General features: G+C 47.4%; 1 protein-coding gene across 1 annotated transcript in view; it reads right to left on the bottom strand.

Annotated features, from left to right (window-relative positions):
- VILL (villin like) overlaps nt 1–23,363 on the bottom strand; it is a 36,087-nt gene extending 12,724 nt beyond the window's left edge. Inside the window, exons 1-9 of the mRNA XM_010130816.2 lie at nt 23,192–23,363; nt 10,751–10,832; nt 8,855–8,929; nt 6,458–6,654; nt 4,823–4,931; nt 4,384–4,494; nt 2,826–3,025; nt 2,665–2,743; nt 1,865–1,963 (exon numbers count right to left, since the gene is read on the bottom strand). Of these exons, the coding sequence (XP_010129118.2) occupies nt 1,865–1,963; nt 2,665–2,743; nt 2,826–3,025; nt 4,384–4,494; nt 4,823–4,931; nt 6,458–6,654; nt 8,855–8,929; nt 10,751–10,819 (939 nt within the window). The 5' untranslated portion in view covers nt 10,820–10,832; nt 23,192–23,363. The remainder of the gene's footprint in view (nt 1–1,864; nt 1,964–2,664; nt 2,744–2,825; nt 3,026–4,383; nt 4,495–4,822; nt 4,932–6,457; nt 6,655–8,854; nt 8,930–10,750; nt 10,833–23,191) is intronic.
- Nucleotides 23,364–24,179: the final 816 nt, after the last annotated feature.

The following is a 24,179-nucleotide window of genomic DNA, read 5'->3' as shown; positions in this document are numbered from 1 at the left end:
ATGGAGTGTGCCCATAACCCAAGAGCCTAGCTCAGTTCTTCACTGCTCTCCAACATTTTTGTCATTCTCTAAAACAAGGAGACTGTCCTCCCTGTAGCATGATAGAGCACATGCATACTAGGGCAGTGGTGGGATGGAGGGAGCTCGCTACCCCAGAGCACAACGGGCGTTCTGAAGGGACTAAACTCTCAAAAATCTCTGTTTTATTTTCTTTTTTTTTTTCCTAAAAACAAATTATTTCTTTGCAACAGAACCACTATTGAGTTAAACGACTACTTCAACAGAGGTGCTTGATACAATATGAGAGGGAAGAAAAAGATCTGTGTTCTGCCACAGTGCCAAAGTCATTGCTTAGTTTTTGAGAGCTGCTCTTGTGTTTATCTCGGCAGGCTCCAGGATGACCTGGAGGTATAGTGCTGACAGCCATGGTTCAGGGAAGGAGCCTGATTGTGGGCTTCTGAGCATTCATCTTCTAGTGTAAATACTGCAGCCACACACTCCCCCCAGGGAAAAGCAGAGCAGATGGTCTTCCCATCCCTCCCACCTGCTGCACTGGAAGAAAGAGATATCTTTTGTTCTACATGTGTAGCTCAGGGCCAGAATTTGCTGATTGCCTACTAAAAAGCATTGGAGCTAAGCTTTTGAATGGAGCACAGAGGACTGCGAGATAAGTTTTAAGGCAAAGTTTGTCTAAGCTTTTCTTCTCCAAGATAATAGCTGCAATTGGTATTGAAGCTGGGTGTCTCCAGGTAAGAACTTATGGATGGTGGGGCCACTGAAGTTCAGTATCTCCTAGTAAGATCCCAGTGAAGATGAGGCCGTTTAACATCTTCACGTAAATGAATAGATGATTTAAAAGCTGAATTTCCTTGTAGCTTGCACTTCAACATGCCAACTTGTAAAAAAACTACCAAATGCCTTACTCGCACAGGCTCCCTCGGGGCTAATTTTTTCTGAAAGGAAGTGTTGAGGCATGCTCTGCCAGAAGATAACTGCATGGCAGCTCATCTGGAGGAGCAGCATAGGTGCCAGGGCACTGTGCTGGTGTGTTCTACCTTAACATGAGCCCTCGTCTTGCCGCAGGTTTGCCAATCTGAGTTAATAGTAGTTAATATCAGATCTCTTTCTACCCTATGGAAGAGCCCTGTATCATCTTCAAATTCACACGCAGAACCTGGGCCCAGACCCGTTGGCATTGTGAAAAAGACTTGCTGCTTGAAAGGACTTGGGGTTGAGGCCTATAGCATCTACATACGAGGTCTGGCTTTTCCAGAGACCCCAAGAAATCGAGTTCCCCACTGACTTGCCCAAGGTATTACCCTTGGTTGGGAACACAAGAGATGCCTTTCAGGGTTGGAGCAGTGGTCCGTGCTGCCTAGACCATGGCATTAAGAGATGTGGCCTAGAGAGCACACGTGAGCCTGGTGGCTGTTCACTCTCCCCAGCATCCACAATACTGGGTGTTAGAGAGGATATAAGACCTCCTTTAATATCTGTTTCTGGACCTGTTGATCATGAATTTGTCTAATCCCATCTTGACCCTGCTGATACTCTCTGCCTCTACCATCTCTTGAATCAACAGATACCAAAAGTCCACCATTTACTGTGCAACAAATTATTTCTTTTTATATTATTATTTTCTTTAGCAAATTTATTTGTAGTTTTAGTGGCAGGTCTTAGTTCTAGTGCTATCTGGTGACTAAGAATTTTGTTTTTACGTGATCATGCCTCCCTTTGACGTTTAACTTCTCTCTCTGTTATTAAAGCTCCTCAAGACCTACACTTAATTGCAATTAGTGGTCAGATCTAGATTAGCACTTAGTTAACCTCCCATGACCTTTTTTTGCACTGCATTACAACTCACCACGGCTCGAGTGAAGGCTGCTTTTTTCTCTTCCGGGCTGGAGGCTTTTCCTCTCCAGACGTAAATCTTAAAACCACCTTGGTCTAAAATGTAGCAGTCCTGAGGTGAGACAGAAAAAAACTGATGTAAAAAGATCTGCGCAGGTAAAGTTCTTCATTTGTAGCCTACCCAGGTTGGATCCTCATCAGACATTTAGATTAGATGTAGATCTAGCTCATTTCCTTGCCTTGCAGACCTCTAACCCTGCTGCAGCCTTTAGAAGAGGTAACAGAGGGTGGATTTACTGTGATTCTTAAATGGACTACAACTACCACCAACCCTACAGGACAAGGGTTCACAAGCCTCTTTTTTGAAAGCCTTTGGACAGAGGGTCTGTAAAGAATGTTCTTCCAGGGTGGGCCGCTGAAAATATATCTTCATGATTTTGTGAGCAGAGTATTAATTTGCTCTGAATTCTGCAGATGGAGGGCTATCCCTGAATATCAGGTATTAAGAAGCTTTCTTTCCATCTGGAATTTATTCCTGGCCCGCAGCTCTTTTTGACTCTGATTTCCAAGCTAATATCATCCTTGGCTGAGAGGGTCAATTTGCCATCTCTCATTAGAGCAGCTTCACCGCATCACCTACCTCTGGCCATGGAGGTTATAGCAGGGCCAAGCTGTCCCCCTGTTTTTCAGAGGACACTTGATAAACCTGAATGATGGAAGGGCTGACAATTTTCAGGAGACAGGGGCTCAGCTGAAAATAAAGCAAGCCACAGCATCCTTTTCTCGCTATAAGGGCTGGTGGCTTTTTCTCACCTCATGCTGGAGCAGATCCTGTGTCAGGGGCCGGGTGGCTATCTCCTGTACCACCAGGTCATTGTCCTTCTCATAGACACTGAAAGACAGAGTCACCAAGCAAAGTTAGCCCACCGTGAGAATGGATTGGGTTTGGATTTGGAGCCCATCCCTGGACTTACTGGTAGAGCCGGACGTTTGCTTTCTGCAGCTCATCTGCTTTTGCATCTGGGATGGCTTCTCGGAGCTCCCCGCGCCTCTCACCCAGCACCATCTTCATGATCTGCATGAGGTCCGGGCAGTCCTTCTCATTGTCAATGATGCCGATTTGAGCACGGCCACCTCTTTCACTGTCCCTGATGCTGCGAGCCAGTGCGAGACCCTGCACAAGGATCACCAGGGAGTAAATCCTGATCCAGACAAAAACGTCAACAAGCCTCACACCTAGAGCAATGACTGAGCACCAATAGTCCAAGCTAGACTACCACAGCTCTCTGAAGCTTCTAGTGTCCTCCAAATTTAGCTATTAAAAAAATGGATGTGTCTACAATGCCTACTTATTGACTAACTCTCAGGAAAATATTGCTTATTATAGTTGCTCCTGGTGCTTGCTCCCACAGGGCGCAGGCATGTGGTAGCCACAACAGGCATTGCCTGTGTGTGACAGGATGTAAGCAGGTCCAATGATCTTCTGCAGTGGTCTGGGAGAGAGACGCATGCATGCAGAGAGCAATGATGCTGGATGCTGCAGGACCCCGGGTGCCCTGTGGTGACGTTTTACATTTAAATGTTTCAAGTAATCAAATAATGTGGATGTTTTCTGTGCAAAAAGCAGCGTGAAATGCCAAGCAACTAAGTAGGCTGAAATATCCATTTTCCATGGATTTTTTTTTTTCAATTACTCTTATAGTGACAGCTTTGAAAGGGTCCCTCTTTGTAAGACCTAGGAAATGATCTGCTTGATTGCCAGGCCTGAGATGAACCATGACCTGTTCCTCACAGCAGGCTTTCCCCTTACCTGCTCCCCCTTCTCTGTGCCCTGAGGATTTCTTTGTCTTTTTTCCACCCACTGTTGGATTTTCTTCCCTAGCCATTGTGTCCTGGAAAAACACCTTCCCTGTGAAGCTTCCCCCTGTCCTAGTTCATCAGGTGCCACCACATGAAGAGTAGACCTATCTGCCTTCTAATGTGTATAATGACTTACTATGAGTTTGGCTGTCAATTTTGCTGGTGACCCATCGATACATCTTGCTTTATTACACCTCTGCATCTCAGCTCCTCTATCAGTAAAATAAGGATAATGAGCCCTTTGCAAAGTGCCTTAAGAGCTATGGATCTGACCTATCAACATCTGGCTTATGTATTCCTATTTGTCTCATATTGGCCAACCTAGAATTCCCTATGGTGCTGCTGACTTTTTTGGCTCACATCATGCAAGATACAGGGCACAGAGGGATGGAGGTGGACCTCCCCTCCAGCCTTTCTGGAGCTGGAGCTAATGATGTGTCCACAGCTGCTGATGAAACTCAAGCTGAGGCCAGGTCTGAACTGAAGCAAAGTGCTTCCCTGGGCCTCTGATATCATCAGATGGGGAGGTAGATGATTTACCATGATTTCTCTGTGTTGCTGGCTTTACTGAGATTTTTCACTGTGCAAACATTGAGCACTGTTTCTCTATTTTTCCCTCTCCAAGATTAAAAAAAAATGCTAGTAAACTGAGAGGCTTTTTCCTGTACTCACCCTGGATTTCTCAGCAATGCTGCAGTTGGGTCCATTCCACTGAATCAGCACTTTCCCAAGGTCCAGCAAGAAAACATCACCCTTATTGAAACTGTCCCAGGAAAGTGCTACCTGTCACGAGGAAATGAAAGCATTTCGCAAACTGGTTGGGACAACAAGAGCTGCAGGAGACAAGTCACAGCGGTTGTGAACAACTTCTTGGGGATGTAACAACTGGTCTGCAATGACATGCTCATTTTTCTAGCACTCAGCCACTCACTGAGCACAATCGCTTCTCTTATGATAATCCCAAACCCCTGAGCAAGGTCTTGAAAATAATCCTGCAGTAGGGGTTCTTGAGGAGAGATGAACTATCTAGCAGGCAAACCTGGTTCAAAATGGGTGTAGGAGGAGAGGCAAGGAGAAATGATCCATAAGGAGAGAGGGGTCTTCTTCTTACCTCTGTGGCTGACACGTGCTTCTTCCCCTTGACATGAAGAAGGCGCTTGATGTTGTACATATTGGTCTCCACGTGCTTAAATCCTGAAGCCACTCCTCCTTTCTTGTAGCTGTTGTGTAGCAGGGAATAAGGAGTTAGAGCTGGTTAGAAAATACGTTACCCCCTATCCTCTGAGAACATCTCAAGCTTTTGGTGACAACTAAAAAATCTAGTGCCAATATAATCTCAATGTCCTGAAAATGGAATGTCAAATGCTCTGTGGCCTCACTCTACTGTTCATGGTCCCTGGTCAGACCATGACTCCTCATGGTGTCCATCCACTTGTTACGGGTGCTGCATCGCTGTTGTGTATCTTGGGAGAAGGTGTGTAGATGAAAAGGAAGGCCAGGGATTGCAATGGAAATGTAACACAACCAAACTGAAAATCTCATTAACCATGGTAGTGGCATCTCAGAATTGAAATATTCCATAAACATTCAATTAAAAAATGAAACATGCTTTGCAGAAAACAAACTTTGTTTTCTAAAATTTGGTTGTTTTTTTTTTTTTTCCCCAAAATAGTTATTCTATTAAAAGTAGCTTAGATAGGAAATTGTTGCCATAAGCAAAACAAAATGCTGTTGTAAACAGGTACAGGACACTATCTTTCTCTCAGATTTAAGCTACCAATTTTGTTCTTCCATCCTTGAACACACACTTTGCAACAGCCACTGTTAGCTCTGTATTGCCTCACCGCACGATGCCATCTCCTCCTTTTAACGCAATTCTGCAAGGAAGACATAATCATGTCATGAGAGGATGCGGTCCTCCAAGGAAGTCCCAAAGTCTTTTTACTGGATTTTTGGGCAAGTCTAACCCACTTCCACATATCATAGGCTATTTTAGAAAACAGATCCAGTGTTCGTACTGCACTAATAATTGACACAATGCAATTGCCATTTATGTGTAAAAGAGAAGAGGCAATTGCTGAAAGTCTTACAGTTTTTGCCATGTGGGTAACGTATTTTATCATAGCTTAGAGGACACTGGCAAATGTGGTCAGGTGTGAGTGATTCACAGTAATTTAGACTTGTCTGGTGCAGTTGAACACATCTATAGAAGGAGATGTGGAAAGATCCTGCTTTAATTTCTCATTGTGCCTCAGACTTCCTGATTGATCTTAGAGATGTGGTTTAGACCAAGATGAAGTCTAACTCATACTGAGTTCAGAGGCAGATAGGTTTACAAACAGACTTCTAAACTGACATGTTTTTGAAGGTCTGAATTTTAATCCTTCATTGTCCCTTACTTATCTTTAAGGTGAAGGTAAAAGCACTTTTCTGCCTCACAAAAGTCCTGAGAAAACTCATGAGAGATTGTAGAGATGCACAATACAGAGGTATCAAAAGCCAGACTGGCACACAGGGCATTGACCAGGGATGGGTTTTTATCTGAGTTTTCTTCAGCTAGAAGGACCTTCCAAAGCCTCCAAAGTGAGCGAAGACCATAACTTATTTTTTTAAAAAGGGAAATTTTTCTTCTGCTGATCCATGTTTTTCAGACATTTGAAATGTTGATGGCTCTGAGATGTAGAGAAGCAGAGGGAACCTCAGGGACCCTGACCCACCTCGTTGCAGGGTATTCTACGTTACTCACATAATGCCATTGCGGAAATAGCTTTGGAAGGTCTCAGACTCGTGCCCCTGCACTTCCCGGTGCTGCACGGCGTTCCCTCTGAGCACGTTGTCCAGTTGGGTGACGTACAGGGCTGCGGCACCTTGCTCATCCTGAGATGAATCCTTGCCAATCCAGTAATGCAAATCCACAGCGGAGCCGCGAGAGGTTCTTTTGGTCTGGAGGAGGTGGGAAAAATGAGTCAGGATGAAGACACAGCCCATATGTGTGTTTCAAACAATATCGCTGGCCAGGGAGACTTGTCAAAACCAAGATACCATGGAGCTTTTTCCCAGGGCCTTTCCTAGTTCTGCCTTCTGGGCAAGGGGAGATGGGACAGAGCCTTAGAATGCTCCCTGGAACCTCAGCCTGGAGTGAAGGACGTGATTTGGGAAAGTATTTATGGGTCTCACATATGTATTGCACTGAAGGATGTTTAGAATCTTAGAATGGTTAGGGTTGGAAGGGACCTTCAAAGGTCATCTAGTCCAACCCTTCTGCAAGGAGCAGGGACATCTCCAACCAGATCAGGTTGCTCAGAGCCCCTGAGCAACTTGAATGTTTCCAGGGATGGTGCATCCACTGCCTCTCTGGTAGGTCTTACGTTTTTATGTGCTCTGATTTGGGTCTTATGCGCTTTTATAATTCATGTTATCAAGGAACACTGAGCATGTTGCAATCATGAAAATTAATGCATTTGACCTGTCCTACTTTTGTAGCGTTTGATATTAAAACTTAAAGGAGACTTTTCTCACAGATCACATAAATGCAATGTACGCTGCTATTTATTTGCCTGGAGACACTATCCTTTCTTTGCTGTTCTCTTTCTCATGTCACACCACGTAGTAACACAATCTGCCTCTGAATTCCTGCTGACTTGCAAAACAGACATCACCCCAAGGGAAGCCGAGCCTGTGTGTGCGTGCTGTGATTCATCTCATCACAGAAAAACACAAAAGCCTAGGAAGAGGAGGCAAGCGATCCGAGAACAGGTGTGCTTATCGTCTTGCGGGTTGTGCCAGTTATTTTTCAGCACCTACTGTGTTAAACTCCACACGAGCACCTGGGAAAGGTGATAGCAGCTCATTTTATAAACTGCATTTGACACTAAGTTCTGTTTATTTGCTTTGTGCAGTGATACCACAGCGAAATACATTAGAACTGGAATAAAATACAGCTCAGTTCCTCTGTGCACAGCTAATTAATTTGTTGCAAGTCGCTCAATTTAATACACTGTTACTGAAGATGATCAAAGTCCCATTGTCCTGTGGACTATCTTCGTTTGGAGAGTCTCCAGCCAAGAGGCAGAATGCAAAGATGAGTATTTCTACCCTCCCGTCCGCAGGGGGAAAGGAGAGTTGTGGGCTGATTAAAGGCTTTTCTACCTGGGGAAGCCATTGCAGCATAAGCTGAGCCTGTGAGCATCACAATCTATTCTGTTCTCTATAGTCAGCTCCTTGCAAGGACATTCATACTCTGCTCTCATCCTGTCTTTGGGTAGCTGCTACCAAACCGATTCAGCACTCCAAAGGTAGCATAAAGGCACGTGCACGGTGAATTAGGAGACATTCTGTGCCACTATCCCAGCCCGCTTTCCTAGCTTGACATATAGTGGATGTGCACTTGGTTCTTGTGGGATGGTGGAGGCTTTGCTGTCTGTTGACTGGTGGAGATGTTTGCAGGAGGAACACTCAGACCCAGGAAATGGGAAATGCTTCTGGTTTCCACAGTATGGACATTGATGCAATGGGGCGTGGATTGCTCTATACAGATGATGAGATTCGGAAGGAAGTCTGGGAGCTGAGTGCAACACACCATCCTCCCACAGAGCTTCTGGAACACAAGGTGCTTTGTACAGCCCATAGAGTAGAGTAGAAGCATGAAGTTCCTCATGTTTCTGGCTAGACTGTGTTCATCTGGTTGCAAGTAGGTCTGGACCAAACTTGGGAGGGACAGATGAAGTGTCCTAATGGGGACATGAGGAGGGCTGCAGAGCCTCTCTTCTGCTTGTGTAACAGAAAGGAGGTGGCAGACCTCCATAACCCACCTCATCTGCTGAAAATGACACCCTCCAGTCAGCCAACTCTCACAGCCCCAAAAGACTCCCCTAAGTCATGCAAATGTGGGCCTTGATTTAGTTTGCCAGGAACGTGCAGACCATTTTGCCGTGTCTGGGTATGACTCAGTTGATCAGAAGATAAATAATTTTAATGAATTACTAAGTTAATGGTTCCTCTGGACTTCTGATTTACAAAACACACAGTGTTGTTGCAACAGCCACATTAAATTCAGGTGTGTGATTAGATGGCGAACACAGATGCACAACCACTTTTACCCACAGTGCTACGGAAGAGAGCAATGTTTGCTAGCCTTACTTACGTGCAGAATTACGTAACAGTCTCCTTCAAAAAAAGTCCCATAAGCCTTTTCAGGTACAGGAACCATCTTCATATTCTGTAAGGAAATGAAGATTTGGGTCATTGCTAGAACTTCAGAGACAGAAGTTGATGTGTGTGAAACAGGACAGCTGGGGTGCATGAAACCCTAAGGTGACCATTGCGGTTTGGAGAAGGAAGAACCAGAGCTGTGGTTGTGAGCTGGGAAAAAAAAAACACTTCTGGGGGAAATCCCAGCAGTACTGAGGGGTAAGAAGGGGCACATGATAATGCCGCGTGGACAGATTGACAAGTGTTTTTTAGTCTCCTTGCCCTTCTGCAGTCCTGTAGGTCTAGAGCAAGAAGACCTGGAGGTCAGGCTGACATGATCCAGAGCTTGCATCTGTAGGGAATTTCCCAGGGGCGTGAGCACATCCCATCCTAGGTTTTAGGGCATGTCTTTTACTCAGTACCCACATGTTCAAGGATAACTTTGAGAGCTTTCTTAGGATAACCACTTTGCCAGGTGTTCACAGCAAGTAGCAATGCTGAGAAAAGAGAGACTTGAGGACACAGACATGTCCCTCATCCCTCCAGACGCTAATTGCACACTTCATCTGGTACGAGTGCACAATTAACCAGCCGTGCCTACCCAGCCTAGGTGCCTGGATGTGCCACCCAGCAGTATACACGCAGCTCCTGGGCTTGAACTGGCTCTGTGGTTCCCTGAAATTAGAGACACATTCTTCTGGTGGCCTGACTTGTTTCCCAACATACCAGCCTGACCCTTGTGAACCAACACGTCTCTAATTACAGATCCCCTGGAAGAAAGCTTAGCACAGTGCTTTGGAGAGAAATGGAAAGGCAAAGACCTCGTGATATTTAGAACACAGCTGGCACTTGTAGAAGGCCAGCACCACTTGGAGACACGTGTTGAAGCCCTTTCCCACTGCTTGCCTGAGCGGACTCTGGATCTCATTCTAAGCCCCCCTGTCATTACAGGGGAATGTTCTTGGTGAACTGGGCCAGAAGAAGGCAGAACTGAGCACAGCCTGGCTCCAAACTGAAAGCAAAGACCACCACAAGCAGAAGGTGACCTCGCAGACTGCAGTATCTCTGCCTGCAGTGACCCATCGATTGGAGTTGGAAATACAAAGATGAAGTGCAACAGACTCCATGGAGTGCCTTTGCTGCAAAAATGGGTGCCTTCCCCACGTGTTGTGTTGTCTCTCTCTCACTCCCTGCCCCGTGCCGCTCGGGAAGAGGGAGGGATGGGGGGGGGGGGGGTTATCTTGTTCTCTGTCTCATTATCTTGCTGTTTTTAGTAATAAATTAATATTTTTTTTTCCCCAAGTTGAGTCTGTTTTGCCCATAACAGTAACTTTAAGGATTTTCTCCCTGTCCTTATCTCACACCTCGATCCATTTTTCTTATATCATCTCCCCCTATTCTCTCAGAGGGTGGGGGGAGCAAGAGAGAGAGACTGTGTAGTCTGGTCCTGATTGGGGCTCAACTATGACACCACGGCAGCTGCTGGTATAGACTAAGGTTACCTAAGCATAACGCCTCTTCTTGGTGAAACAGCTAATTCATTTGTGACGTGCTAAAGCAGCTTTGCATTGGTTCCTGAAGGGGGTGAGAAAGCCTCCAGTGCTGGAGAAACAGCTTCAGTTCCACCACATTCGTATTTCCTTAGCCAATATTATCCTTGTTTTACAGAACAGGAAACCAAAGCAATAACATGTTGAAAGTTGCATAGGGAGAAGTTCGGTCTCCTGTTTCCCACTGTATCTTATCTGTAGCACTCTCTTTTCCTACTCATATTACTTCAGGAATGTCTTTTTCTTGAAATATACACACACATGTAGAGGACATATGCCATCATTGCCTCTTGTCGTACCTCTATGCCCCATATCTGCAGTCCCAGCTTTCTCTCAATAGTTGGGAGATTTGTGTCACCGTCTGTCATCCTGCAGTTTGAGCTACAAGGAAACAAGAAGAAAAACCAAATTAACTATACAATTGGACATGACAGTAAGTGTGCTAGTCAACTGGGTTCCTTTTACCGTCACTGGAGGTTTAATACAGATAAGCCACACCTTGAAGTGTCTCTATTTTTCTGCTATGAAGAGAGCACAGCTATAATTACCAACAATTAGGTGGAACGAACCTCCATTCCCAAGGTATCCATGCTCATGGGAGGCCAAACAAAGTGTGGGATCACAGCCCATCAAAGACTGGGTAGGATACTGATGTTCTGGTGTGGGATTATTTTTCCTGTTTGACTGGGTAGAAAGGATTTGCTGGGGTGTTGGACCTGACACCAGCACTGCTTTGTTCCCACCATGGCAAAAGGGGTGGCAGAGACTATGGTGGACCTCCAGGAGACCCATGCCCTCTGGGAACAGCCATTGGAGGTCAGGTCAGATACCCTGTGGCACTGGGAACCTAAGGAATGAAGCCCTTCCACTTCAGGATGAGATGCAGGTCTAAACTAAGACATCTGCAAGGTATCTCAGGGCAGGGCACGAGACTTTCAGCTCCATAAAGGTCAATGCAGATGTAGCCAGCGCAGTCAGCAGAGCATATGGAGCAATCCAACTGGTGACTCAGATGTCTACTTTACACATAGCAAAGCAGCTCCCTAGGCTCTGCTGCCTCTATGGGGAAGAGGTAGGCTTTAGTTGCCCACACAAAGGGGTCTGGAGACATTTGAGATGTTTTTGGTATCTCCAGCTGCCCCTCTGATGGGTGAAGGTCTCCTATCCATCCTCTATCACATCTACCAGCTGTGAAAAGAAAAAAAGACTACCCTTAGCTACACTCCCTGTTCCTACTGTTTGCATAGCTGAGGTTTTGCTCAAGAAGCACCTTCTGAACCCAGCTTGTTTACAGGACAACCTGCTGGAGCAACGTCTATGAAAACACTGGGTTACATCCTAGCAGAGCTGGCTGGCCCGTGGGGCACAGCAGGTGCCTCCTGAGCAGCTCGGCTTCAATGGAGCGGCCACAGGACAGATTGTGTTTGTGTAGGGGCAAGACCCATATCAGCTGTTCCCGTACGAGTCAATCCTGCTCACAAATCAAAGCCCAGCTTCAAGAGAAAACACGGCTCACTGATTTCTGTGTTGTGCATTCATTTGCTTCGCCAGTGCGCTCCCCTGATTTGCATTTACTCGTGACGACTGAACGATTGTACTACGCTGGAAACAACTTGATTGACTGCATTTTCTTCTCTGTCCCTGGATGCAAAGGCTGCACTGATTGTAGGCCATGGCCCCTCCTGCGCTCCTCTGCTCAGCTGTAAGAAACCGTCTACGAGAAGGAACGGTGCCGTGGCTGCCTCTGCTCGGCACAACAACTGAGCCACGGTAAGATGAAAAACAGAAGAAGCCACTGCACAAAACCATGGAAGAGGCTTCGTTTGAGGGAGAAAACAACAAAGACAGATGATGGCCTGCCAGAAGGCGTGTTTATTGCTGATGTTAGGAGAGCATGGAGAGATGCACTGCACTTGGCACCATAAAGCCGTAAGAAGCTATGGTCCTTCTCCTGAAGAGTTTTCACACTAAGTAAAAGCACAAAAATTGCTGTTCTAGACAGGACTGTTTGTCTATCCAGGTCTTCTGCAGCCCAGAGCTCTTCGCACACGCAGTGGAGAGATGCGGGGGTGGTTTGAGCACAGCCCAGCACCTCTTTGCTAACTGAGCAAGCATCCACGGTCTGGCAGCCTTGGGCAGCAGGCGTCAGACACACTCACTCCTTCCTGAACACAGATGTATCTGAAGGACCATGGAAGACTGAGTCCATGTGGCCTCAGGTACCTACCAGGAGTGCATTCAGCAACATTCATCTCCCTCTCAGGTCGTCCAGATAGCTTCCAGGCAAGAAGAAGAGGAGAAAGAAAAAAAAAAAAAAAAAAGACATTTCTCATCTCAATTCCCAGAAAGGTAATTGAAGCTCACACAGATTAAAAGCCAGATCCAGGAAGATATTTCAGTGTCTACAGAGGAGCTAGACACTTTTCTGAATAGAGTCCTGACTGACCTACTGTGGCAGCCATGGGTACCAGGAACTGAAGCAAAAAAAACATGACCCCGGTTCAGATCTTTAACAAAAAGACCTTTCCTTTCTTTTAAATATGGCATTTGAAAGGTCCCCCTCAAATAAAAAAAAAAAATCAAATGAAGCCTCCTTCCCTCAGCTATCTTTTAAATTTATTCAGGGTTTTTCCTTCCAGCATCAAAACAGGAACAACAGGAACAACCCGAAAACAAAGCCAATAAAGATGCTTGTATGTGAGGGAGAATTCAGGAGGGGGGGAAGTTTTTTAGCAGGACTGACACTGATCCCAGTGGAAGGCAGCAGGCGTCTTGCTCGCCTGCTAGCAGAGCAGGAAACCGGCAGCTGGCCAGCTGTGAGACACAGCTGGCTCCCTACTTCGCCCCAGTATCCCAACCTCTCCGGTCGGAAAAGTTAACCCAAAGGATGCTGAGATTCCTCGGAATGCTGGACAAAACTGTCCGAAAGCCAACAACGCTCTATGGATTCCCATCCAAACCTCTTTGACTCAAAACAGGGATCTTATTCTCCTCCGTTTCTGGGGTCCTTTCTCCATCTGAAACCTGCCCAATAGTGCTGGTCCCCACTTTTCTGGGAAATGCTGTCCCTCCCTTCCTCCTTATTAAACTGGGGGTGGTGTGAAGCACAGGCAAGGTTGGCTGTTTATTCGGACTTTCCAGCTTCTTTCAGCTGGTGGCCAAGTTAGAAATAATAGGAATAGGACTTATATAATCAGACAGCTCGTTTCATTAATGATTTAATGTGGGTTTTTAATCAGGTGGTCCCATAATTCAACTTGCCTAGACACAAAATCTAGTATTTATGGAGTGAAAACTTCCCATTTGTGCTGAAACCAGGAAGGGCAGAAACTTTTCAAATTTTAAAAGGGAAAAAAAGGGATGTTAAGAGGCTTGTGTTCGCTGTGTGGTTTGAACAGTGATGGCCGGGTCAGTTCCTAACTCAATCAAACCAGTTTTGCCCAGCGCTAGGTGAAACACAAATTGGCAAGAAGTATGAGTCAACTGCCTCTGGGACAGGAATTCACCAGAAAATAACTTAGTTACGGAGATGGACATTTGCTTCCTTGTACTCAGACACAGCTTTCCCTGCGGAGGGGAAGAGAGGCACTAAAGCAGCTCCAGCTCCCCTCTTTGCCTTTAGTAACATGCAGCTGCGCAATTACCCCATTTCCACCATTTCAAGGGACTCTTGCAACCATAGAAAGAGGAGACACCATGAGCACAGGCTGAGAGGCAGCCACTGCATAGTAAAGACAACCACTGGCTCGGAGCTTCTCTGCTGGGTCGTCCCCACTCAGTTAAGATGCTATGAATTAAACTGCAAAGATCAAATGCTGCTGTTGGGTGAGAGCAGAGGACCCGGAAACCAAATATCAGTGGCTGGCATCTTGGCTGGACGTCACAGTGAGGACAACCTGGAGCCTCCAGAGTTAAAAGCAAAGCCTTCCCCAATGCAATCTAGGTAACGAAACTGGTGAGTGAGGGCATATGGATTGCTGTTACACCCACTCCCCTTGACACGGTGCCAAAATCACAGCAACACTCCTGTTTGCTAAATACAATCCCATCCCCTCTCCAACCAGCACAGTGTGAAGAAAAGCTTTGCCTTCAGGAGGAACTAGATGACTAATTAAGTGTCAAGGTCACTCCCAAGATTGGTTAATGAATAACAGTTGGGGTGGAAGAGCCAGCAATCCCTACTTCATTTCGGTCAACCCAGTAAGTGTTGAGAAAGCAGACCTAGCAGGACATTTCTTCAGGCAGACTCGGGCTGTTTGGGTGGGGATGGAAAATCAGGGGGATAGGAGATAGTTTCAAACTCCTGAAGTACGTTCTGAATTAAGCCTGATTTGGCTTGTCTGGGTTTTGGCGGCACACTTACTGGGTTGTAGTCATGGTAATAAAACCCCAGCGAAATGACTAATGCTCTGTACAGCTTTGGGAAAATAGGAAGCAGCTGTGGCTCCAGCCTTTCCAGGCTGAAAGGGCTAATTATTGGGAATACTTGGACTGGCACTAGATGAGGTAAACCAGGGTTGTTGAATTGCTTTCATTGTCTCCATTATAGTTGGGCATCTGGGCCCAAGTAGGTGCCATTTTTTGTTTGCCGAGAGGACAGCAGTTAACTCTTGTTTTGCCCAGAGGAATGAAATTCAACGTTGAGTTACCTTGTGTGGCTCCTCAGCTGCTGCTCGGGACCGTTGCTTTGAATGGTGACTGTCCCTAGCAAGTGACTGTCCAGAAGTACAGCACTCAACCAATATAAGTTGTCTTTTATTTTCATGTTGCAAGAGAAGAAAAAGTGGTTTTTATCTCATGTGGAAATGATGGGTACGACAGGGCTCTGAGCAACCTGATCTGGTTGGAGATGTCCCTGTTCCTTGCAGGGGGCTTGGAGTGGATGGGCTTTAAAGGTCCCTTCGAACCCAAACCATTCTATGATTCTCTGAGGTCCAGCAATGGTGCTTGTCTTCTCTCTCATGTTGTCACACACCCCATCACATAATATCCTCCTCTAATTTTTTGGCAGGAAGGCAAAGTTTGCATAGGTGAGAGCACCTGCGACGTACATATCCATAGGTGTGTGAGTGTGGTGGTGAAAGCTCCTGTCTTCTTGCACCATCGCAGGAAGGCTTGCAATCAGAGAAGCTGAACCGCATTACCCATGTTGGATGTTCTGGGATGTGGTGATGAGGCAGGGAACGGGATATATGCTTTGGGGGGTGGCAAAAGAGGAGGACGTACAGCTCGGCTCACCCTTCTCCTCTAGGCCTCGTGAGGTCCAGGTTCAGGAGCTTGGTGTGGCCAGCGTGCCAAGGAGAGGGCTTTGCACAAACGTCCCCGGCTGACCACAGAGAGCACTTCAGCCTTCTTGGAAAGACCTGTTGCCTGGCAGCTAAAATTACGTAAAACAGGCCTTGAAAGAAGATGCTATTTCTGATCATGGTGGGCAATTAAATATTGGAACAGCTTATTAGGGAAGCTGGCACGCTCGCCTTTACTTAATGTCTTTGAAATGAGATGGCTAAATGGCCGGGGTGTGCCCTCTGGGCTGGGCTCCCTGAGGTCTGTGACCATGAGCCCCTGTTCAGGTGCTGCACTTAGAGCAAGCTGCGCCTTCCCGTCGGTTTGGCATTAAGGCGATAACATGGATTGATCCTAAGGCTTCAGGGCTTCACCCAGCCACCTCCACAGATAGATCCCCTATCTGTGCTACCAAACCATCTGGGTGGATCATGAAAGGGGTTGAAGGGCTTTTTTAGTCTTCTCAAGTAGAGATGGATCAAAACTTGAGATGGGGCATTGGACGGGACGAACTAAGATTGTGAAGAAGCTTCTTGCTCACCTTCTCAGGGTCAATGGCTCTGGAGCAAAGAAGGGACTTAACTGGGTTCAGATGAGCAAGTTTTCCCTTTCTCAAAGAATGGCTGCCAGGGATTGTCAGATCATGTCTTGTCCAAACAGCTACGTGCCATCACAGGCAGTTTGTCTTTTCTGTTCTTTGTTCACAGGGCAAGGGCTGGGACGCTGTTTGTTCAGCATTAACGTGAATGAAGACTTAAGGGCCTGGGATGAAAAGGAGACTCACCGAGGTGATTTTAGGTTCTTGGTGGCCTCTCAAACTGCACATGCACTATACTCCAGGAGAGGTTCAGTAAATTCAAAGGATGCACAAACCTGGATCCACCTAGCCAAGTAATTTCTCAGGTTCTGCCTGAGCAATAACCAGCTTACCCTGTCTGACAAAAGCTGACCAGTCTCCCCAGGACCCAGTTGCTGTATCTCTTTACCCCATCTCCAACCACCATCCCAGGCATTACCAAGAAGACCTTCAGCTTGCTGTGTCTTCCTATAACCTGTGCCTTCACCCCCTCTCCATTTCTGACATCTTTGACTTACCAGCTTACACACAGTCTCTCCAAGAAACCCACTGATACTGTGGATTTCTTTTTTAATTTTACTTTTTGTTTTACTTTTTTACCTTTATCTTTCAGCCCCTTGTGAGCCACATGCAGGTGGGCTTTGCATTACTTCTCCAAACCTACCATTGCTCCTTACTTAAAAGCAAGGAGCACAAGGAAACACCAGGTTACTGGGAAATAACCACCTTCCCAGTTGCAACAGCCCTCAGTCTGTATCTTATCTGCCTCTTCAAATTCCTCAGAGGACGTGGAATTTAGAAAGACAGGCAACTCACGATTTATCTCCTCTGACTTTGACTAGTTCCTGCAGCTGCCTCATTTCCACCTGCCATAAATTCCAGCTCAACACCTTGCTCCATCCAGCAAATCTTGCTCATCTCTCCACACCTCTCTTTATGACCTCCTTTGTCCTCTCTATTTATCTCACTGCTGGTAGCTTTCCAGCAGTCTGATCTTCAAGCAGATGGTCTTGGGAAACTGATTTGTAGGAACAGATTTTTCTCAAACTCTTTCTATTTCTGAATCCTCCCTCTAAAATTTTAACAACTGACTGTTTTTCCTGGGAACCGTAGAGCTGTATTGTCCCCGTAAACTTCTCAACAATGTAAGAACAATGTACCGACAATTAAATCAGAGAGGTTGAACGCCAGCCACAACTCCCAAGCCACGCAGCCTGAGTTTCCACATTCATCATGCTGGATGCAGAGCCCAGCGCTCAGCAGCGACTGGCGCTGGCAAAGGGAGCGCAAACTGGCGGAACGCGGAGGCTGGCAGTCCTTGCCTCCGCGTCCTGTAAAGAAGGTCAGAGCACCCACGTAGCTCATAACTGACTGATTTCCCGGGAAGTCCTTCTTCCCTGGGATGTCTTTGAAAGCAGCAGGCTTTCCCAGGCAGGTGGCATCTCTGTAGGGTGAGGGCAGCTCTATTAGACTCAAAGCTTTCAGAAGCAGCAGTGGAGTCTGAGCTGCAGTAACTTCCCCCCGAGATCAGTCCCAGTGCCTGATAATGAACTCTTTTGGCGCAAACCCACCTCTCTCTGAAGATCCATGAGAAAAAACGGTGGCACAAGAAGCTGTTAAAAGCCTCCTGCATGCAAGTGCCTTGCAGCAGCGTTGCCCTTGGTGTGGTGCCAGGTGCATTATTGTCAAATAATAAAATGCAGCTTGGCACGTGTCCACTTCAGAGGTATCCATTCCACCTCCAGCTCCTCACTGCGTGGTTATTGAGTCAGTAAGGGTACAGAGCCATCCCAAGGGAAAGGCGAGCGTGTAGTTTGCCAGTTCATTGTGAACAAATATCTTTCTTTCAGCTCTTTCTCCCTTCGTGAAAGGGAGAGATCACTGGCTCAGGACCAGCACTGCGTCGGAAGGCAGGGCTTCGTGCCACAGTGAGGGCAGGAGACGCATGCAGAAGGAAAACAAAGCTGAAGCCATTTTAATTCCTCTTCCTGATTTCCGCAGAAGTGGTTCAGGTTAGAAACATTCTCAAAAATTAAACTTCTAATTACTCTTCACCTCCGGGACAAAAGTTACGACCCTCTCCCACATAAGCATTTTAACAGAGCATTATTTAACCTGGTGACTGCCGGTAAGTAAAACGAGAGCTGAGACATCAGGGAGGAGAGCATGTGTGTTTGGTCACGGGTGCAAGAGCTCCCTGAGCCCCGGGGAGCACCTCAAAAGGTATTGTTTTCCCAGCTGAGGAAAGGCCACTGCTTCCTATGCAGAGTTAAAACAGCATGCAGAAAGGCTAGGAGAGGGGCTTAGAGGCTGGGATTCATCCACCCTCACTTGGATGTCTCAGTTTTAGGTGCTTAAGTCTGAGGAAGACACTCCTTGGGTGGTTCCCCTCATCCTGACATTTGGTCTAGGGAGGATCTAGTCACTTTTGGTCAGGAGGGACTCAGTGTCCCCTTGGCCTATGAGGGTAACCCCTGGGGTGGAAAGCCCAGCTTGCTGTGCTAGCCATCACCTCTCTCAGAGCGTGAGAGCTCAGTCCCATCCCGCATGCCCTGAGGCTCTGCTTGCCAGATCTATCAGCATGAACCGAGCCAACCATCACAAATAAAACCACAGTTAAACCCAAGCACCAGTGCCCACCTGGCCCATCCTTGTCAAAGAAAGCAAGTCTAGAACTTATGATTTTTGCTATTGCATATAACATCTTTATATTTATTGTGAGAATGTGCCTGCATATATGTGCTGCACAGTTTGAGTAGTGTGGTTGACCAAGGCTTTGCTATCAAGACCTTTGTTTTATGGTGATGGGGCAAGGGTGCTGGTCTGGCTCCACTCAGAACTTGGCGTTGGCTTTCCAGTGGAAAGTGGCAAGATTAGTTTGAGCTATAAAAAGGAAGAGACTGTTCCAGTTTTGCTCCAGTTCAGATCTGCAAGCATTGCATCAAACTTGGGAAGAGAAAGCAAGGAGTTGTGGAAAAAAAACCTGGTGTACATTTCAGATTGCAAATTAAATGACCTGGACCTAAACGTGGCACTCCATAGGTGACTGTGCTCTTCCATTGCTGGTCTGAGGAGAAGCAACAGACTTGTTCAGGGGGAAGGTTTTTTTTTCTTGAGCTGCAAAGGAAAGGTCACCCTTTTTTTTTTATGTTGGATGAAAGACCTCTGCTGAAGGACACCTAACTTGTGTCAAAACAAGCAGGTACCAACCAACCCAATCCAGGCTTCCACTGGGATGGCATGTCAAGGTGTGGGTTGTCTTCTATGAGCTTTAAAGTCATTGAAAGAGAGCCAGACCTTCACGGGATCTTCTCTAAAGAGAATACCAACAACACTTGCCTTTTTGGTACCAGTCGCCCATACTAGTGTTATCCTCTGGGCTTATGTGAAGCCAGAGGGACCTTCAGAGCCACATACATGGTGTGTTTATCACTCTTTCATCCAGCCCTTCCAACCCAAGGTAGGCTGCGAGGTCGCTCAGTCCTCCTGTGACTTTGTGGGTGGTACTCACTCTCCACCTGCATCTCCTCTTGCTCCTTGAGAAGCAAGCACCCTCCCACCCTCAGGACACCTCGTGGTTGTGTCTCCTTCCTGAGATGGCTGTCGGTGGCTGTTCTCTGTTGTGGTAGGAAAGGGGTCCAGGGAGATAGCGGGGCAAATAGAGATGGGGTGGATTACTGGAAATGAGGGGCAGAGGGACATGGGGCAATAAGAAGGTGTAACTTTGCCCCTGTGGTATCGTGTGCCGTACGATGGATGGTGTTGGTGCACCACCATTTTGAGAGCTAAACCCTGTGCTGCCCAGTTCTGGGGCTTCTGCCACTGACACAGCACAGCAAAGGGCAAAGCCTCAGCCCACGGGGCCACGTGTCTCACACTCGCTTGGCGTAAAAAGCGAAACCCAGCCCACACAGGACCGCAGCACACGAGCGTGGGAGGAGTGTGTGAACCTCTCTTGTCAGAAAAGAAAGCCAGCTTTGAGAGAGCAGCGCATCAACTGCATAAAGCCAAAGGAATAAAACATCCCTGCAAATACTGAAAACAGCTTCAGAAAGAGTCATTCATCAGAGGCTGCCTTTCGCACCCAGAGCTGCCAATGGGAATTTTGTCCGAGCACAGGGAAGGCACCCAGGCCTCTGAAAGACTGGGATGGGTGGGATTTGCCCAGACCCAGACACCTATTCCATAGAGAGCACCAAAGTGGAGTAACTCAGGCTCCAGCACACTCCCAAAGGGACGGTGGGTATCTCCATAGTCTCTACAACCCAAAAAAGAATATAACTTGTAGCTCTGCCTGTTTCTTACCCTGTTCAGCTGTTTTTGTAAGAGCAGTTTTAAATAAAGGGCCAGACAGAAGCCTATTCTTTCATGCCAGGGCATGGCAACAAGACATTTTTAGGTAGGAGAGGTCGGCTGCTCTGAATAGCTCATTCCCCAGGGAACTGCCCAGGATGGAGCTCAACCATGCAATTTAGCATCCCCTGTGTCTCATGTCTTCGACGTGGGTATGAGGTAATAACACGTTTCACTGTTACTCTACCCAGTACTGCCTCAGATAAGCATGAATAGGCTCAGATAACGACGGATAACAAATGGTGGGATTGCTTTTTCAGGCAGAGGTCCTTGGAAATCAAGGCAAGTGAGGCAAATGCACATCACCTGATGCTGGAAACGTGCATTACATCTCAGAGGACTTTTCAGACTGAAGGATACCAAAGATTTAGCGACAATATTCACCCCGTTCTGCATTCCTTTTACACGCAGAATGGGTGGAAATACAGTGGAAATGTATATCATCCAGGATAAATAACAATTAGGCCCATTTCCAGGGTTGTATTATGTAGAAAGGGCGAGCATGAGAAGAGAGGCTTTAGTGAATCGTAGGAGCGTGTATCCCCTTGTGACTGCATGATCTGTTTCTCTGAGAGGCCAACAGAAGCTGAAGAATATATATGAACAAACAAAGAGCGGGAGCAAAGATATTTTGGGTATGGTGTGTCCACATCGGAGTCCTTCCTTGTGCAGGTGGACATTTCATACATAGAAAGCCCAACCCACGGATTTGTGTCAGTCTACAGCAAGTATCAGAAGTCTGCCAAAGCTCCCATTCCCTGGGATGAAGGAAGGACCTTGGGGAGGGGTGGTGGTGGCACGTGCGTTCCCCGGGGGTGGCTAAAATGGAGCTGGGCCAGGTAGCACAAAGGCTTCCACTGTGCCCCAAGCTCCCCTTCACTGCACAGGGCATTTCAGGGCTCTGCTTCCAAGCAGACCACCGTGTACTCAGCATTATTTAAAATTGAGGGAAGGCTTTTGATTCATCAGGACACATTTGGCACAGAGTAGAGCCCCAGCACCTCCCAGGCATGGGGCAGGTGCCTGAGCCAATCTCCTCCTGAATGACCGCAGTGCAGGCAGTGCTGGGGGAGCAGGCTGCAGGACAGATCCAGCCCAAAGTCACAGAGTCCATGGTGCATCTCCTCCACATCACGTGTCCCACACCTCCCCGGGGGGTCCAGAGCAGAGAAGATTAACAACTTCCATGCTTAAAGTCCAGAAAAACTCGTGCAGCTCCACAGGAAAGATCAGGAGACACCATGAGCATCTTCAACATCCTTGGCCATTCAATCCTGACCTAATCAGGAGCCCCAAGATACAGGGGAAGGCGGGAGAGCACAGTGATACCGTTTGAGGCCATGGCACAAAACCCTTGCTTCCAGCTGGGACACCTTGGCACCTGCTGCCACAAAGTCCTCCTTAGGAAATAACGTCATGAGACCTATGTGTCCACCGGTAGGAAGGGAGCTGGAGGAGGAAAAGGGCAGCGTGTTCGTGCAGGGAGGAGGAGGAGGAGGGGAGGCTTGGCTGGCTCTGCCAGGAGGAAGGTGAAGGAAGACAGTGGGGGCTTTCCTGATCCACACTGCACTGGCTGGAGCCCATCCTTGCCTTTCCTCCTACCCAGGATCTCAGCCTGCCCAGAAGAATGGTAAAACCCAGCCGAAAAAGGAAAGCCGATGCTCTCCGATTGTCTAATCTCTATCTTGCAGGCTCCAATCTGCCCATTTAGCAGCAGTGTGTAACGAGCACCTGGATGATTCACGTCTCAGCGCTGCTCTGGTGGGGCCAGTTTGCTTCAGCTGTGCTAACGTCTGTTTACATCTCTGCCGGGGTAGCCTTGGATAAGCGCGAGCCTCCCGCAGACGCTAATTCATATCGGCTCTCCTTTGTGTTAAATATTTATGTTCTCAATAGGCACGCCTAAGAAAAATACTGGCAAGCAAGCCTGCAGCTCAACTCCATTACAACTCAATTTTATCGCAGCGCAATTTGCATCCCAAATGAACGAAGATGAGAAAACGCTTTGTACTTATAGAGCAAACCAGCCCAGCAGTTCAGCCATTAGCAGATCTATCGATTAGCCCACCAGACCTATCGATGACAGCTTCCAGCGACTTCTTGTTGCTGCCTGGACCTACAACCGCGTTGCGAGGGCGGGCGAGCCGTAAGCAAATCCCCACAGCAGCAAAAGCATGAAACAAACCAGGCCAAAACCAAAACGCCGTTAATTGCTCAGTGCATGAAATCAAAGCCAGTCTGTGCAGAGAGCTAAACGAAAAGCATGTGTCCTCTAATACGTAGCCTGGCTGCATTCTGAGGAGCCGAGATAGCTGCTGGTTCCAACCCCAAACGGTGCAAAGCAGGATGGGCTCATTGCTTTCAGTACAAACATCCTGGCTTACAGCAGGTGAGTGATTTGGAAAAAAAATAAAGAAATCTATTATTTTTTGTTTGATTGGGTTTTTTTTCTTACTATCCCACGGAACAGAAGTCATCTGGCCTTTAGAAATAAACGGAAGAGGAGTGCAAGGGAGCTGCTTACCTTGCTGGAAAGCGTGCGGTGTCCTCGCAGGTCTCCTTTCCTCGCCGAACCCAGCACCTTCTCTCCTCTTTGGTGAGCTGGTTTCAAGGCACTTTTGTTTGCTGTTCTGCTACCTTGTCAGCTCCGGGAACAGCAGTGTTCGGTAATTCAATCCTCTACTTAACCACAGAGACACTCCTACTCGGAGATCACACCCATTCCCAGGCTCGCGGACAAAGAGGGAGCTGGTGTGAGAGAGTTTCAACCAACTTTCTGTTTGCATCAAATATCCACCAGCCCGGCATTCACACAGCGATAATGATTAAGTGCTGCTTTAATTAGAAACCTGTTCTGTTCAGATTGAAAAGGGTTTCCCCCCCCACCCTTTTCTCTGTTTCTGCTGGGCAAAGCAAGGCGCAGTGCTGCTCAGTGCCACGTTAACACTTGGGCCCAGGAGTCCCAGCTCCAGTCCCTGACTCCCACTGTCTCCAGTTTTGGCACGGTTGGTCCGAGGGGAGAGGTGCTCGGGGCAAACAACCTTCTCCTGTGCTCCTCATGAGGCCTCTGGTCACCCTGCGCTGGCCAGCTGGAGCACTGGTGTGCTACAGCCCAGGGCGATGGGGAGCACTGGCGAGGACTGCCGTGAAGATTACTGGGTGAAACGGGGATGTAACCAGGCATCGGAGCGTGCAACTGGGCTGTTCTCCCGGCAGAAATGTAATGATAAACCAGAAAACCCCAGCGAAGCTGGCGGTGTTTGCTGTAGCCACCTTCTGAAGTAGAAAGCTGTGTGTGGACACTCATTGTGATATCAGAGCTTATTGTTAAGAAAAATTATCTGCAAAGGGCAGCCGTAATACACAGCCGCCCAATCCAAAAGCTGCTCTGATGCCACTGGCTGTGAGCGACGTGAAGACAAACCATCTCCCCTCAGTCCCAGCTGCTCCTGCCTGGCATGTGCAAGGTGCTGCTCGCTGTACGTGGAGGGAACATCCCTCGCTGGAGAGAG

This window comes from Chlamydotis macqueenii, chromosome 2 (assembly GCF_036417535.1).
Source record: "Chlamydotis macqueenii isolate bChlMac1 chromosome 2, bChlMac1.mat, whole genome shotgun sequence".
Lineage (NCBI taxonomy): Eukaryota > Metazoa > Chordata > Aves > Otidiformes > Otididae > Chlamydotis > Chlamydotis macqueenii.
The sequence above is the reverse complement of the archived record's forward strand: the minus strand, read 5'-3'. Positions and strand labels throughout refer to the sequence as shown.